Source organism: Oncorhynchus gorbuscha, unplaced genomic scaffold, assembly GCF_021184085.1.
Source record: "Oncorhynchus gorbuscha isolate QuinsamMale2020 ecotype Even-year unplaced genomic scaffold, OgorEven_v1.0 Un_scaffold_1483, whole genome shotgun sequence".
Classification (NCBI taxonomy): Eukaryota; Metazoa; Chordata; class Actinopteri; order Salmoniformes; family Salmonidae; genus Oncorhynchus; species Oncorhynchus gorbuscha.
In genome coordinates, this window is record NW_025746249.1 from 34,376 (window position 1) to 52,618 (window position 18,243).

The following is an 18,243-nucleotide window of genomic DNA, read 5'->3' on the forward strand; positions in this document are numbered from 1 at the left end:
TGAACTTGTTTAGTAGATGATTGCTTTACCAAGCTGAAGAGTGACGCGTGAAGTTATCTTGTGACTCAACCAAAACAACACGTTCAACAATAATTGTTATATTATCTGAGAGGGAGGTGTCAGGGATGAGTCATCCTGTATCTGTGACTCAACCAAAACAACACGTTCAACAATAATTGTTATATTATCTGAGAGGGAGGTGTCAGGGATGAGTCATCCTGTATCTCATATCCTACTGGATATCCACTCTTTCTGATAATGATGAGTATGACACCCGAGGGTCAAATAGTGATGTTTAACCTCTAGGCTATATGGTTCAACATGCAATGTCAGAGAGGTTATCAACTTCAGCTGTAAAAACAAGCTCAGTAAAACGTATGGCCAGGTAAATGGTTTATGATTAAAGATCAGTAATCGTGTTTAGGCCCAGAGTGTTTCTTTGATCATGTCTGATGGTCAGGATAAAACCCTGGCCTTAATCATGTTCAGTGCGTCTCTCATCTATAGAAAATCAGTATTTTGATTGCTCAGCAGAATGGGAAAGAGAAAGGGGGATACCTAGTCAGTTGTACAACTGAATGCATTCAACTGAAATGTGTCTTCTGCATTTAACCCAACCCCTTCTGGATCATAGAGGTGTGGGTGGCTGCCTTAATCCACCTCCACATCATCAGCACCAAGGGAACAGTGGGTTAACTGCCTTGCTCAGGGGCATTAATCCACATCCACATCATCAGCACCTGGGGAACAGTGGGTTAACTGCCTTGGTCAGGGGCATTAATCCACATCCACATCATCAGCACCTGGGGAACAGTGGGTTAACTGCCTTGGTCAGGGGCATTAATCCACATCCACATCATCAGCACCCGGGGAACAGTGGGTTAACTGCCTTGGTCAGGGGCATTAATCCACATCCACAGCACCTGGGGAACAGTGGGTTAACTGCCTTGGTCAGGGGCATTAATCCACATCCACATCATCAGCACCTGGGGAACAGTGGGTTAACTGCCTTGGTCAGGGGCATTAATCCACATCCACAGCACCTGGGGAACAGTGGGTTAACTGCCTTGGTCAGGGGCATTAATCCACATCCACATCATCAGCACCTGGGGAACAGTGGGTTAACTGCCTTGGTCAGGGGCATTAATCCACATCCACATCATCAGCACCTGGGGAACAGTGGGTTAACTGCCTTGGTCAGGGGCATTAATCCACATCCACATCATCAGCACCTGGGGAACAGTGGGTTAACTGCCTTGGTCAGGGGCATTAATCCACATCCACATCATCAGCACCCGGGAACAGTGGGTTAACTGCCTTGGTCAGGGGCATTAATCCACATCCACAGCACCTGGGGAACAGTGGGTTAACTGCCTTGGTCAGGGGCATTAATCCACATCCACATCATCAGCACCTGGGGAACAGTGGGTTAACTGCCTTGGTCAGGGGCATTAATCCACATCCACAGCACCCGGGGAACAGTGGGTTAACTGCCTTGGTCAGGGGCATTAATCCACATCCACATCATCAGCACCTGGGGAACAGTGGGTTAACTGCCTTGGTCAGGGGCATTAATCCACATCCACATCATCAGCACCTGGGGAACAGTGGGTTAACTGCCTTGGTCAGGGGCATTAATCCACATCCACATCATCAGCACCTGGGGAACAGTGGGTTAACTGCCTTGGTCAGGGGCATTAATCCACATCCACATCATCAGCACCTGGGGAACAGTGGGTTAACTGCCTTGGTCAGGGGCATTAATCCACATCCACATCATCAGCACCTGGGGAACAGTGGGTTAACTGCCTTGGTCAGGGGCATTAATCCACATCCACATCATCAGCACCTGGGGAACAGTGGGTTAACTGCCTTGGTCAGGGGCATTAATCCACATCCACATCATCAGCACCTGGGGAACAGTGGGTTAACTGCCTTGGTCAGGGGCATTAATCCACATCCACATCCACAGCACCTGGGGAACAGTGGGTTAACTGCCTTGGTCAGGGGCATTAATCCACATCCACAGCACCTGGGGAACAGTGGGTTAACTGCCTTGGTCAGGGGCATTAATCCACATCCACATCATCAGCACCCGGGGAACAGTGGGTTAACTGCCTTGGTCAGGGGCATTAATCCACATCCACATCATCAGCACCTGGGGAACAGTGGGTTAACTGCCTTGGTCAGGGGCATTAATCCACATTCACAGCACCTGGGGAACAGTGGGTTAACTGCCTTGCTCAGGGGCATTAATCCACATCCACATCATCAGCACCTGGGGAACAGTGGGTTAACTGCCTTGGTCAGGGGCATTAATCCACATCCACATCATCAGCACCTGGGGAACAGTGGGTTAACTGCCTTGGTCAGGGGCATTAATCCACATCCACATCATCAGCACCTGGGGAACAGTGGGTTAACTGCCTGTCAGGGGCATTAATCCACATCCACATCCACAGCACATGGGGAACAGTGGGTTAACTGCCTTGCTCAGGGGCATTAATCCACATCCACATCCACAGCACCTGGGGAACAGTGGGTTAACTGCCTTGCTCAGGGGCATTAATCCACATCCACATCATCAGCACCTGGGGAACAGTGGGTTAACTGCCTTGCTCAGGGGCATTAATCCACATCCACATCATCAGCACCTGGGGAACAGTGGGTTAACTGCCTTGCTCAGGGGCATTAATCCACATCCACATCCACAGCACCTGGGGAACAGTGGGTTAACTGCCTTGCTCAGGGGCATTAATCCACATCCACATCATCAGCACCTGGGGAACAGTGGGTTAACTGCCTTGGTCAGGGGCATTAATCCACATCCACAGCACCTGGGGAACAGTGGGTTAACTGCCTTGCTCAGGGGCATTAATCCACATCCACATCATCAGCACCTGGGGAACAGTGGGTTAACTGCCTTGGTCAGGGGCATTAATCCACATCATCAGCACCTGGGGAACAGTGGGTTAACTGCCTTGGTCAGGGGCATTAATCCACATCCACAGCACCCGGGGAACAGTGGGTTAACTGCCTTGGTCAGGGGCATTAATCCACATCCACATCATCAGCACCTGGGGAACAGTGGGTTAACTGCCTTGGTCAGGGGCATTAATCCACATCCACATCATCAGCACCTGGGGAACAGTGGGTTAACTGCCTTGGTCAGGGGCATTAATCCACATCCACATCCACAGCACCTGGGGAACAGTGGGTTAACTGCCTTGCTCAGGGGCATTAATCCACATCCACATCCACAGCACCTGGGGAACAGTGGGTTAACTGCCTTGCTCAGGGGCATTAATCCACATCCACATCATCAGCACCTGGGGAACAGTGGGTTAACTGCCTTGGTCAGGGGCATTAATCCACATCCACATCCACAGCACCTGGGGAACAGTGGGTTAACTGCCTTGCTCAGGGGCATTAATCCACATCCACATCCACAGCACCTGGGGAACAGTGGGTTAACTGCCTTGCTCAGGGGCATTAATCCACATCCACATCATCAGCACCTGGGGAACAGTGGGTTAACTGCCTTGGTCAGGGGCATTAATCCACATCCACATCATCAGCACCTGGGGAACAGTGGGTTAACTGCCTTGGTCAGGGGCATTAATCCACATCCACATCATCAGCACCTGGGGAACAGTGGGTTAACTGCCTTGGTCAGGGGCATTAATCCACATCCACATCATCTTGGTCAGGGGCATTAATCCACATCCACAGCACCTGGGGAACAGTGGGTTAACTGGCCAGGTCAGGGGCATTAATAATCATCAGCACCTGGGGAACAGTGGGTTAACTGCCTTGGTCAGGGGCATTAATGGTCAGGGGCATTAATCCACATCCATCCATCAGCACCTGGGGAACAGTGGGTTAACTGCCTTGGTCAGGGGCATTAATCCACATCCACATCATCAGCACCTGGGGAACAGTGGGTTAACTGCCTTGGTCAGGGCATTAATCCACATCATCATCAGCACCCAGGGAACAGTGGGTTAACTGCCTTGGTCAGGGGCATTAATAATCAGCACCTGGGGAACACTGCCTTGGTCATCCACATCATCAGCACCTGGGGAACAGTGGGTTAACTGCCTTGGTCAGGGGCATTAATCCACATCCACATCATCAGCACCTGGGGAACAGTGGGTTAACTGCCTTGGTCAGGGGCATTAATCCACATCCACATCATCAGCACCTGGGGAACAGTGGGTTAACTGCCTTGGTCAGGGGCATTAATCCCACATCATCAGCACCCAGGGAACAGTGGGTTAACTGCCTTGGTCAGGGGCAGCAATCAGCAGGGAACAGTGGGTTAACTGCCTTGGTCAGGGGCATTAATCCACATCCACATCATCAGCACCTGGGGAACAGTGGGTTTCAGGGGTCCACAGCACCTGGGGAACATTAATCTCACATTAATCCACATCCACATCATCAGCACCTGGGGAACAGTGGGTTAACTGCCTTGGTGGGCATTAATCCACATCCACATCACACCTGGGGAACAGTGGGTTAACTGCCTTGGTCAGGGGCATTAATCCACATCCACATCATCAGCACCTGGGGAACAGTGGGTTAACTGCCTTGCTCAGGGGCATTAATCCACATCCACATCATCAGCACCTGGGGAACAGTGGGTTAACAGTGGGTTAACTGCCTTGCCATCCACATGCACCTGGGAACAGTGGGTTTCAGGGGCATTAATCCACATCCACATCATCAGCACCTGGGGAACATCATCAGCACCTGGGGAACAGTGGGTTAACTGCCTTGGTGGGCATTAATCCACATCCACAGCACCTGGGGAACAGTGGGTTAACTGCCTTGCTCAGGGGCATTAATCCACATCCACATCATCAGCACCTGGGGAACAGTGGGTTAACTGCCTTGGTCAGGGGCATTAATCAGGGCATTAATCCACATCCACAGCACCCGGGGAACAGTGGGAACAGTGGGTTAACTCAGCTGGGGAACAGTGGGTTTGCCTTGGTCAGGGGCATTAATCCACATCCACATCAGCAGCACCTTGCTCAGGGGAACAGTGGGTTAACTGCCTTGGTCAGGGGCATTAATCCACATCCACATCATCAGCACCTGGGGAACAGTGGGTTAACTGCCTGCATTAATCCACATCCACATCAGCACCTGGGGAACAGTGGGTTAACTGCCTTGCATCAGGGGCATTAATCCACATCCACATCACAGCACCTGGGGAACAGTGGGTTAACTGCCTTGCTCAGGGGCATTAATCCACATCCACATCCACAGCACCTGGGGAACAGTGGGTTAACTGCCTTGCTCAGGGGCATTAATCCACATCCACATCATCAGCACCTGGGGAACAGTGGGTTAACTGCCTTGGTCAGGGGCATTAATCCACATCCACATCATCAGCACCTGGGGAACAGTGGGTTAACTGCCTTGGTCAGGGGCATTAATCCACATCCACATCATCAGCACCTGGGGAACAGTGGGTTAACTGCCTTGGTCAGGGGCATTAATCCACATCCACAGCACCTGGGAACAGTGGGTTAATCAGGGGCATTAATCCACATCCACATCATCAGGGGAACAGTGGGTTAACTGCCTTGGTCAGGGGCATTTCCACATCCACATCCACAGCACCTGGGGAACAGTGGGTTAACTGCCTTGCTCAGGGGCATTAATCCACATCCACATCATCAGCACCTGGGGAACAGTGGGTTAACTGCCTTGGTCAGGGGCATTAATCCACATCCACATCATCAGCACCTGGGGAACAGTGGGTTAACTGCCTTGGTCAGGGGCATTAATCCACATCCACATCATCAGCACCCGGGGAACAGTGGGTTAACTGCCTTGGTCAGGGGCATTAATCCACATCCACATCATCAGCACCTGGGGAACAGTGGGTTAACTGCCTTGGTCAGGGGCATTAATCCACATCCACAGCACCTGGGAACAGTGGGTTAACTGCCTTGCTCAGGGGCATTAATCCACATCCACATCATCAGCACCTGGGGAACAGTGGGTTAACTGCCTTGGTCAGGGGCATTAATCCACATCCACAGCACCGGGGAACAGTGGGTTAACTGCCTTGGTCAGGGGCATTAATCCACATCCACATATCAGCACCTGGGGAACAGTGGGTTAACTGCCTTGGTCAGGGCATTAATCCACATCCACATCATCAGCACCTGGGGAACAGTGGGTTAACTGCCTTGGTCAGGGGCATTAATCCACATCCACAGCACCTGGGGAACAGTGGGTTAACTGCCTTGGTCAGGGGCATTAATCCACATCCACATCATCAGCACCTGGGGAACAGTGGGTTAACTGCCTTGGTCAGGGGCATTAATCCACATCATCAGCACCCAGGGAACAGTGGGTTAACTGCCTTGGTCAGGGGCATTAATCCACATCCACATCATCAGCACCTGGGGAACAGTGGGTTAACTGCCTTGGTCAGGGGCATTAATCCACATCCACATCATCAGCACCTGGGGAACAGTGGGTTAACTGCCTTGGTCAGGGGCATTAATCCACATCCACAGCACCTGGGGAACAGTGGGTTAACTGCCTTGCTCAGGGGCATTAATCCACATCCACATCATCAGCACCTGGGGAACAGTGGGTTAACTGCCTTGGTCAGGGGCATTAATCCACATCCACAGCACCTGGGGAACAGTGGGTTAACTGCCTTGGTCAGGGGCATTAATCCACATCCACATCATCAGCACCTGGGGAACAGTGGGTTAACTGCCTTGGTCAGGGGCATTAATCCACATCCACATCATCAGCACCTGGGGAACAGTGGGTTAACTGCCTTGGTCAGGGGCATTAATCCACATCCACAGCACCTGGGGAACAGTGGGTTAACTGCCTTGGTCAGGGGCAGAAGGACTTTTTTGTTTTACCTTGTCAGCTCGGAGATTCGATCCAGCGATCTTTCGGTTACTGGTCCAATGCTCCTACTGTACACTCACCTGACTACTTACCAAAGTTATAACCACTGAGTGGAATCATTTGTAATTAATACAATGAACTGTTATAAACAGAATACAACAGAACACAAACTGTTGTATTCGGGCATGTGACAAATATAATTTGATTTGATTTTGATTTGAACATGGCAACACAAAACCAGAACAAATCATCATCATTACAGCTATAGGTAACATATTATCATTTCCTTTATCCAATCAATTCATACATCAACAATATTCCAAAGTTTCAGTATCTGTCGTCAGTAAGCTACTGTACTGTCCCCACAGGGTACAGGCAACAATGCATTGTATTTCAAGCCTCTCTTCACACGGCCACAGGAGGTCACCAACACGCATATAATGTGAAGGTCCCGTCCTGCATCGCCCTGACAGCGCAGTCTGCTGCTACTGGCAGAGTTTGGGCTGGAGGAGGGAGTCCCTGTCCCACTAACGTTACCGTCAGACGCCAAGTCTAGCAGTACCGTCTTCAGCGCAGTCTGCTTCAGCACCTTGCCTGCCTGGCTGCCTGCAATGCCCTTGGATACTGCCGTCCCTCTCATCGCTACACAATTTACATTATTCTGAACGAGAGAATAATAGCTGGAAAAGTCTTCAGGACAGGGCGAAGGATACTGGATTTATATTACCGTGTGACGGCGTTCAGTGTCTTTATTTATGTGATCCTGTATGGGGCGAATGGAGAGGAGGGTGCATCGATAATTGAGAGAGCAGAGCAGGACTTGCTGCCTGCTGCAGAAAACCAGACGGCTCCGTGGATTTGGATTTGTTGTTGGGACCAGCAGTCGGGCGCGGGTTCGCGCGTCATATCAAAGGATTTGTCCAGACGGAGCGCTTCTACTTTTTGAGACCTGAGTTCTAAAAAAACATCTTGCATGGATACAACATCATGGCTACGTTTGTATGCAGGGTACAGTTCTTAGATGATACTGATCCATTCAACAGCACCAATTTTCCTGAGCCGACCAGACCGCCTCAGTACACTTTCAGGGAAGATATCCCCCTTATCAATCAGATTGCTGGAGTCCACAGGCTTCTCAAAGCCCCACACAAGGTATGTCAAGTGTTGTATGTCTTTATTAGTTCTGGCAACTGAATTGTGTTGTATGCTTTGCAATTTTTCTATCCATAGCAATTGGAGAATGTAGCCAATTTGGGTTGTTTTGTCATATCAATATTGACGTCCTAGAACAGTGATGTCAATGATATTGACATAATAATGGAATTGTAACTGTTGCAAACTCATATCCCTTAACTCTAAATTGTTAGTCAACATAGTTATTTTACTGTGTTCACTTTCACGTTTTAGACTGCGACACCACTGAGTCGCCAGTATGACAAAAGTTAATGACTATAATATTTTTTTCTGAAATGGAGGACATATTGATCTATTTCAGGACCAAATGTAACCAATCATAACCAATCAAGAGTCCAGTCAACTGTTAACAGGTTTCAGGATGGGTACTGTACTGTACATCAGACATTTGGGTCAGCCTACACAGGATATCCATTGCTATGACTCCCCACGATAGCAATGACTGCATGTAATCCACAGCTCGGTGGCATTAATACTTTCCTCTAATCAGTATGGAGAAACCATTATGGGTGTAAAGTAAACATCCTCTTGATTGATGCTACCGGCCTGGGAGAATGAGACATCATTGGTTTGACAGTCAATTCAAACCATTTCCAAAATGTAAACAACCTATGAATACTGTGCCAGAGGACTAGTTTTAGGGGCGGTGTTCGTGTGGTATTCACTGGAGTCTAGTGGAACGCTGCATGCATAGACAGCTGAGGACCATGCTGGAATGCATGGACAGACCTAGGCCTTGTCACAAAGAGCATCCTTTTCCCTATATAGAGCACTTCTTTTGACAACGGCCCATAGGGTATTCGGCATTCCATAACTCAGAGGAACTAGGTCAAAAGAAGTGTACTACATACCTAGGGGATTGGCTTCCATTTGGGACACAGACTATAGATTGGACGGGTGTGAACTAGACTGCCATGCCATGGCCTTGGTCAGGGGGACAAGCAGCTGTGACCGTTAAATGGTTTTCTCCATAGGCAGATGGGTTGCCTTGCCTAGCCCACATGAACCATGTTCCTGCTGCCCTAGTCTGGCATGTCTGAGACTAGTTAAATGGGGACCACAACAGTAAACCTCTGTTTAGCTGACCTGATCTCTTCACCACAACAAGCTACCAGTAATTCACCAACGTTATCGGAACCTTCTGTGAATGTGGTAATTAACAGAACATCTATGGCAATCTAATGTAACCTTTGTCATTTATACTAGAATAACTTTACAAAATATATATGAATATATATATATATAGTATTCATGTTTATAGACCATATGGTTTAAATAAAAATGGTCTAATTCATTTTTAAAAAGCATCTAATCAAGAATGGCATTATTTTCAATGAACTCTGCAACTCTTCCAACCATTGACTTTCTTCACACCTGCCACCAGTTTAACGCCAAAACATTTACAACAAATACATCTTGACGACATAGTCAAATAAATACACGTGTGTAAAAACCAGAGAGGATATTTCATGCTGAAACCCTCATGTTAAACAACAATGATATTCACTAAATTGATGGTTTATTTTTAGGAGAATGTTTTACAGCTTTGTCATTCTATTTTCTTTTTTAAAATCATCTTATTTCATGATTTCATATATTTGACTTGTGATAAGGCCGGAGAGAGGACCAGAGATTATTAGACACCTGAGATAACCTGAAGTACCCACAAGGGCCACTAGATGTCTTGTGACAGATTACATCAAATCTTTGAAAGATAGCAAAATTATTGTAGTTTACTGGTAAACCTAGTACATTTACAGCAATATACACTCCCTTTGCAACCTAACAATGACCCTATTACCGTAGAACAGTGATTCCCAACCAGGGGTACAAGGACCATAGGCCTACTGGTAAAATACACATGAGCGGCTACTTCAGTGGTACTCCGGGCAGAACTAAATTCAGTTGGTGGTACAGTAACCACTGTCGTGGAGGACTGATGCAACAACCACACAATGGCTAATGTGCCCTTTGGTGTCTAACGGGGTTGCCGAGAAAGACAATATTATTGTGCGGTTTTAGTGAAAAGACAAACAAAGAAAGAAAGAAATGTAACAGTTAAACGCTAAACTATGTATGACATCTTGTCATCTTGTGGTTCTTTGCACAACTTTGACTCCCCAACTCTGATTTCCGCGCTTCTATTTGGTCCTTTCAGACCACATCCAGGGATCTATTGTTCATGCAGAATGGTATTCAGACACTGCTTGTCCTTTTGATTAACCCGTCTTTGAAAGTCTATACTCAGAATGCTTTCCGGTACCAATTCTCTCGTGTGACTCTGACATCATAGGTATAGCATCCTTGCCTTGTTTAATCATCTCCGTGTCAACTATGCTGAATCATTGGCTGGCTCTTTTGATTAGTAGACGTTTTGACCTATCGTTCTCAACATAGCCCTCAAAGCGAACCTACTTTTCCATTTCAATGTCATTTCTCATCTTCACTGGATTCACCATTGTTTTTTGGCCAATCATGCCTCATGCCTGTCTTCCTTTATCCACACATATTTCAGGAGGTGATATGTTCCTAGATATTCACTGTTATGTCTGCTTCGGCCAATAGTTGGCCTAAACCCCTACCATTCTCAGTACCTTGTGGTTCAGCGTTCTTTTAGAAAATCCCTAACAGTGACAAATGATGTCAACCAGATGCTTAGCTATTCTTTGTCTCTGATGATCATTCAGAGGATCCCTCCCTCTCCAGTTGAACTATAAACCTACTTCCCAGTCCTGGTGGATTTATCTGCATCTAAACACATTGTCAGAGGGCCTCTTCCTCTAACCATGACATTTAAACAGAGTGAAGAGGAGGAGAGGCCCATTGGGTTTGGAGACAGAGGAGCTGACTCTTATGTTGAACGTTCATCTCAGCCACAGTTGAAAAGTCACGCAGGTCCCTAATACAAAGTTCATTTGGGATCTTTCTTCATTCTGTCAGATCAATTGTCTTTTTCACTGGGTTTGAAAAGAGCTCTGTAGATAATACGTCACGGAACCCACAGGATGCTGTGGAACACCACAAGAGCCTGGTTTTCATTCTAGAACCCATTCCACTCCACTCTGCTCTGACCAACAGGATGGGAAGGGAACTCTCTCCTCTGAGGAAAAGGGCAGAGAGGGAGACTGACAACAAGGTTGGCTCTACTTGTTTGGTTTCCACACTCGATTGGTCTCCATCTCCTGCTGCACCAGCCTTAGTTTAAGCTGAAGGCAGTTTAGCAGAAGGTCTAGGGGACCGCAGGGTGCCAACGAAAAGGCTCTGTGATGCCCTGCCGGTGAACTAACTGATGCACTAGCGGTTAGCTTCAACTGGCTAACCAGACAGCAGCAGCTGTAGTTGTCAATTAGAGCCCAGGCAGATACCAGAGGACTGTCTAAAGGGGGAGAACATATCCTATATGTCTATGTTGAAACTTGAACGTTTTCTCGGCTTTGTGTTTAACATTTTCACATCCACCTGTCTTCAGTGAGCTATTGGTTGGTATTTACTTCCATAGACACCAGTAAACACACGTACAAACACATTAAGACAGAAATGCAAATTCCCAATTGCACAGTCATACCATTGACCGCCTGTGTCTCACAGGGTTGCCTCCCCACCCGCTACATCTGGGGATGACTGAGAGTGGGTGTACAGACTGGTATTAATAGCCCAGTGCTAACACATGGTACCAGGGGAGCCAGACAGAACAGCACACTAGCAGATGCTGCTGTTGTCCCAGACTTGCTCCCTCCCTCTCCTGCTCCTGTCAGTTCCAACCTGGCTGACTGGTGTCTCTCTGGGGAGGAGCAGTGCAGACGTCTGCCTAGAGATGATGATGCCATGGGGACCTGCCTGCCTGGTCTTTCTCATTGCTGACATTGACAATCAGCTCAAATAGGCAATGCCCTGTGAGCATTCACACACAATCAGTATCATATTCAGTTTGTGTTGGATTTACAATCTCTTTGTGCACGAGCATTGATTGCGTTATTTTACTTATACACAAAGTCTAACCTTCAAATAGCACTCAGCCATCCTCTTTGTGTAGATACCACTGAACATACTTGATCAGAGTTAGATAGAACAGAATGTACGAGGCATGGCCTGACTCAGGATTTCATCGCATAATGTATTTTGCTTTTGGACGACTAGGCAGACTGTGAATAGACAGAGTGCATTCAGTACGCTAGGGCTGTGTCCCACAATCAGCCCAACACATCACCGGGGGCTCACTGCCTGCCCTCCAGGACACCTACAGCACCTGGTGTCACAGTCAGGCCAAGAGGATCATGAAGGACTTTAGCCACCCAAGCTACGGCCTCTTCACCCCGCTACCATCTAGAGGATCATGAAGGACCTCAGCCACCCAAGCTACGGCCTGTTCACCCGCTACCATCTAGAGGATCATGAAGGACCTCAGCCACCCACACTACGGCCTGTTCACCCCGCTACCATCTAGAGGATCATGAAGGACCTCAGCCACCCAAGCTACGGCCTGTTCACCCCGCTACCATCTAGAGGATCATGAAGGACCTCAGCCACCCACACTACGGCCTGTTCACCCCGCTACCATCTAGAGGATCATGAAGGACTTCAGCCACCCAAGCTACGGCCTGTTCACCCCGCTACCATCTAGAGGATCATGAAGGACCTCAGCCACCCAAGCTACGGCTTGTTCACCCCGCTACCATCTAGAGGATCATGAAGGACCTCAGCCACCCAAGCTACGGCCTGTTCACCCGCTACCATCTAGAGGATCATGAAGGACCTCAGCCACCCACACTACGGCCTGTTCACCCCGCTACCATCTAGAGGATCATGAAGGACCTCAGCCACCCAAGCTACGGCCTGTTCACCCCGCTACCATCTAGAGGATCATGAAGGACCTCAGCCACCCACACTACGGCCTGTTCACCCCGCTACCATCTAGAGGATCATGAAGGACTTCAGCCACCCAAGCTACGGCCTGTTCACCCCGCTACCATCTAGAGGATCATGAAGGACCTCAGCCACCCAAGCTACGGCTTGTTCACCCCGCTACCATCTAGAGGATCATGAAGGACCTCAGCCACCCAAGCTACGGCCTGTTCACCGCGCTACCATCTAGAGGATCATGAAGGACCTCAGACACCCAAGCTACGGCCTGTTCACCGCGCTACCATCTAGAGGATCATGAAGGACCTCAGCCACCCAAGCTACGGCCTGTTCACCCCGCTACCATCTAGAGGATCATGAAGGACCTCAGCCACCCAAGCTACAGCCTGTTCATCCCGCTACCATCTAGAGGATCATGAAGGACCTCAGCCACCCAAGCTACGGCCTGTTAACCCCGCTACCATCTAGAGGATCATGAAGGACTTCAGCCACCCAAGCTACGGCCTGTTCACCCCGCTACCATCTAGAGGATCATGAATGACCTCAGCCACCCAAGCTACGGCTTGTTCACCCTGCTACCATCTAGAGGATCATGAAGGACTTCAGCCACCCAAGCTACGGCCTGTTCACCCCGCTACCATCTAGAGGATCATGAAGGACCTCAGCCACCCAAGCTACGGCTTGTTCACCCTGCTACCATCTAGAGGATCATGAAGGACCTCAGCCACCCAAGCTACGGCCTGTTCACCCCGCTACCATCTAGAGGATCATGAAGGACTTCAGCCACCCATGCTACGGCCTGTTCACCCCGCTACCATCTAGAGGATCATGAAGGACCTCAGCCACCTAAGCTACGGCCTGTTCACCCCGCTACCATCTAGAGGATCATGAAGGACTTCAGCCACCCAAGCTACGGCCTGTTCACCCCGCTACCATCTAGAGGATCATGAAGGACCTCAGCCACCCAAGCTACGGCCTGTTCACCCCGCTACCATCTAGAGGATCATGAAGGACTTCCGCCACCTAAGCTACGGCCTGTTCACCCCGCTACCATCTAGAAGGCCGGAGACAGTACAGGTGCATCAAAGCTGGGACCGAGAGACTGAAAAACAACTTCTTTCTCCAGGCCATCAGACTGTTAAATAGTCACCACCAGCAGGCCTCTGCCCAGTACCTTGCCCTGAACTTAGTCACTGTTACTAGCTGGCTACCACCCGATACTCTACCCTGCACATTAGACACTATTGCCCTATGTACAGAGTCATTGAACACTGGTCACTTGAATAATGTTTACATACTGTTTTACCCACTTCATATGTATATACTGTATTCTAGTCCAGGCTCATCCTATATAACTATTACTGTACACACCTTTTCTATTCATATACTGTCCATACTGTCTATACACACTATCATATACATATTTATTTATATTCTGACATTGCTCTTTCTAATATTTCTGTATTTCTTAATTTTGGGGATTTGTGTGTATTGTTGTGTATCGTTAGATATTACTGCACTGTTTGAGCTAGGAACACAAACATTTCACTACACCTGCAATAGCATCTGCTAAATATGTGTATGTGACCAATCAAATGTGATTTGATTTGATATGGCACCATGTTCCCTAAAGTGCACTACTTTGTGCCAGAGCTCTCTTCAAAGGAAGTGCACTATAAAGGGAATAGGGTGTTATTTGGGATGCACACGATGCCACAGTTCATCACAGATGTACTCTGCCCAATGAAAATGTCCACAGCAGTGAACATACTGTGCAAACGCAATAGTTCAAAGGAACATAGTCAAGTCGCTTTTTTCTTTGTCACTTCTTCCCATGTTTTCCTGCCTCTCTAAAATACTCTGAGGGGTCAGGGTCAATTTATTTGGAATGCCAGAAAGCATCCGCTCTGACACACTTCAACGTTATGCGAGGGCAGAGAGGAACGCAGGACCGTCAGTCTTTGAAAGATGTACACACTCTTTAACAAATTCACTTTTTTTTGTGAAGATTGTCTTCCTGCTAATTATCCCAGAGAGATTCCAGGGGCTCCTAATAACAAGTTCTGCTAAATGCTGTAAAATCTAGGTTTGTTCTGTGCGTGGACTGTATTACTCATTGTTATGTACAGTTGAGGTTTGGCCTGTCAGTCTCCAAGTTTCTCTGTGTTTCGGAGCATAGAGTTGTGCATTCACACAGAGCTACTGTAGCTCCTTGTTCAGGCTCATCCCTTGCAAGCTCGACAGAAGATCACTGTTGTGGTCTCTCTCATGTGTATAGTGTATTTTAAAGAGCGTGCTAATTCCACTGTCTTGGGAAAGAGACCACAGACAACATATCCACCGTAGACAGAAATAAGGTTGGACCTCTGCCCAGACTTGATGTAGAGGCAGTGCCATCAAAACATTCACTGGTTCCAACTGAAACCCTCAAGTAAAGGGCACACAAAGGTTTCCAATTGTTCATTTCCCCCCACAGATAAATAGTGTTAAACATTTTTCACATGCAGCGCTGATAAGTGAGTTATTTATCAATCCCAAAACATGGGGTATTTTTTCCCCTTGTCAGCCTCTACGCCCACAACAACGCAGCTGCAGGAAGACATTGAGGGTGAGATGCATTTTGAATTGGAGAATTGTATGTTCTTTATTTTTAACTGTCACTGCCTAATTGCCTGCCTCTCTGGCCGATGGACCACAGTGTGGTGGTAGGGAGAGGCCAGGCCTCAGTGTGGTGGTAGGGAGAGGCCAGGCCTCAGTGTGGTGGTAGGGAGAGGCCAGGCCTCAGTGTGGTGGTAGGGAGAGGACAGGCCTCAGTGTGGTGGTAGGGAGAGGACAGGCCTCAGTGTGGTGGTAGGGAGAGGCCAGGCGTCAGTGTGGTGGTAGGGAGAGGCCAGGCGTCAGTGTGGTGGTAGGGGGAGGACAGGCCTCAGTGTGGTGGTAGGGAGAGGACAGGCCTCCGTGTGGTGGTAGGGAGAGGTCAGGCCTCAGTGTGGTGGTAGGGAGAGGCCAGGCCTCAGTGTGGTGGTAGGGAGAGGCCTCAGTGTGGTGGTAGGGAGAGGACAGGCCTCAGTGTGGTGGTAGGGAGAGGCCAGGCCTCAGTGTGGTGGTAGGGAGAGGCCTCAGTGTGGTGGTAGGGAGAGGAGAGGCCTCAGTGTGGTGGTAGGGAGAGGACAGGCCTCAGTGTGGTGGTAGGGAGAGGACAGGGCTCAGTGTGGTGGTAGGGAGAGGACAGGGCTCAGTGTGGTGGTAGGGAGAGGACAGGGCTCAGTGTGGTGGTAGGGAGAGGACAGGGCTCAGTGTGGTGGTAGGGAGAGGACAGGGCTCAGTGTGGTGGTAGGGAGAGGACAGGGCTCAGTGTGGTGGTAGGGAGAGGACAGGGCTCAGTGTGGTGGTAGGGAGAGGCCAGGCCTCAGTGTGGTGGTAGGGAGAGGACAGGGCTCAGTGTGAGACTGTGAGCAGGATTGGTGGTTACTTCTCTGGACTCTGGGACCACAGGGCCTTGTTGCTCGGGTTCAAATCCTGGGCTGGACAGGGGACATCTCCTGTCCCTGCCGTTAATCTATGAGCACTGTTCATGGATTAAGGGCCGTTTCTGTGGATCACTGAGGCATTTCTGGCCTGGATACTATGGCTGTGATCTGTAATCCATCGGGTCTATTATAGCCAAAAGAGTGTGTGTGTGTGTGTGTGTGTGTGTGTGTGTGTGTGTGTGTGTGTGTGTGTGTGTGTGTGTGTGTGTGTGTGTGTGTGTGTGTGTGTGTGTGTGTGTGTGTGTGTGTGTGTGTGTGTGTGTGTGTGTGTGTGTGTGTGTGTGTGTGTGTGTGTGTGTGTGTGTGTGTGTGTGTTTCACTAGAATGGCCTGTCTGCTCTGGCCTGACTTGCTGAGGTTTTGTGTCATAACCTCTATGTAGAGAAATGCATTTTTTGGATTCACACTAATTGCTGGTTCTGCTTTGACTTCTGCCCCATGTTTTTGTCCATTTCAGCTCCTGATACTGAGTTTACTGTGTTAGTGTCTTAAGAGGAGAGGAACTCGATGTCTTTTCTGTAGTTCTATATTTCTGTATCAGTTGTATGAACAGAGGTGAACTCACAACGTGCTACACTGGACTGAAACAATCCCCCTGTACTGTATGTTGTTCTGTTATGTCATCCTGTCAGTCCAAGATGATATGTCTAGAGTATCTTTATAGATGATAGACCCCTGGATAGATGATATTAGAATTTTTTGTACTTTCCATGTACTGCTTAGTTTCATGTCACACCCATTCCATTCCATCCTATAGGTCTTCAAGGCATGCCTTCTCCTCATGGACCTAAATATAGTAGGCCTAACTTTGGCCTGTACCAAACACTGTATATCCTGTCAGTGATGAATCTGTCCTGTAATCTGCTGAAACTCTCTCTCTCTCTCAGACTTACAGTAAGAGCATCTTAAAGAAAACTTATCCCAGGCCTTGAAGTAGTCTGTTTTCCCAAAGGTAGCTCTTCACTGTGTCTGTCCACTCCTGAACAGATCAGCCTTGTGTTTCAGGTAGAACTTTGAGAAGAATGTTTCCAATAATACCATGTTTTGTTGTTGCTTTATATTGCTTTAAAGGAAAGAGACAAGACAGTTTCAGTCAGTCAGTGTGTTATCTTAGCTGACCACATGTTTTGTTCCACTTCTCCATCTTGACACAGTCCTTGGGCGCTGCAGCACAGCTAAAAACAAACAACTGATCAAAGCTGCTCCCCTCCATAATGTCTTTTCCAGTTAGCAACCTCCCTTTGCCCTTTCTCCATGTTTAATTAAGTTACAGTAATTCAAGTGGAGGAAATGGAACCACATCAGAGCCGGGACACAATTGTAATTTCCAAAACAGTTAGTATTGTGATTTTCACATTGGTTGTTTTTCTTCAGCGGGTAGTGGGTACCGCTCTCGATGCAGCTAGTTTGCGGCGCATATTTGACAAACTAGAACAATGATAGTTTTCTCTCTGCCTTGTGTTGTCTGTCCCTGTATAGGCCTACTACACCTGAAAACCAAATGCTACAGGGTCAACAACAGGAGGAAAATGGATTCCTTCTCAAACGGTTTATTTACCCTCTGTAGCATACTCAGACAGCCTAGACAGTCTAGACCAGCTCAGACTTAGACAGCCTAGACAGTCTAGAGCAGCTCAGACTCAGACTCCCTAGACAGTCTAGAGCAGCTCAGACTCAGACATGTTAGCTATGGACGGCTACATCCATCCAGCCTACGTACAGACCATGTTTTGACTGAGTTTAATTTTCCTCTGGGCAGTTGGAGG

At 48.4% G+C, this 18,243-nt stretch overlaps 1 protein-coding gene across 1 annotated transcript in view; it reads left to right on the forward strand.

Moving 5' to 3' along the window:
- The first annotated feature begins 7,382 nt into the window (after nucleotides 1-7,382).
- LOC124023031 (FH1/FH2 domain-containing protein 3-like) overlaps nucleotides 7,383-18,243 on the forward strand; it is a 37,713-nt gene continuing 26,852 nt past the window's right edge. The window contains exon 1 of the mRNA XM_046337606.1: nucleotides 7,383-8,046. Coding sequence (XP_046193562.1) covers nucleotides 7,882-8,046 — 165 coding nt within the window. The 5' untranslated portion in view covers nucleotides 7,383-7,881. The remainder of the gene's footprint in view (nucleotides 8,047-18,243) is intronic.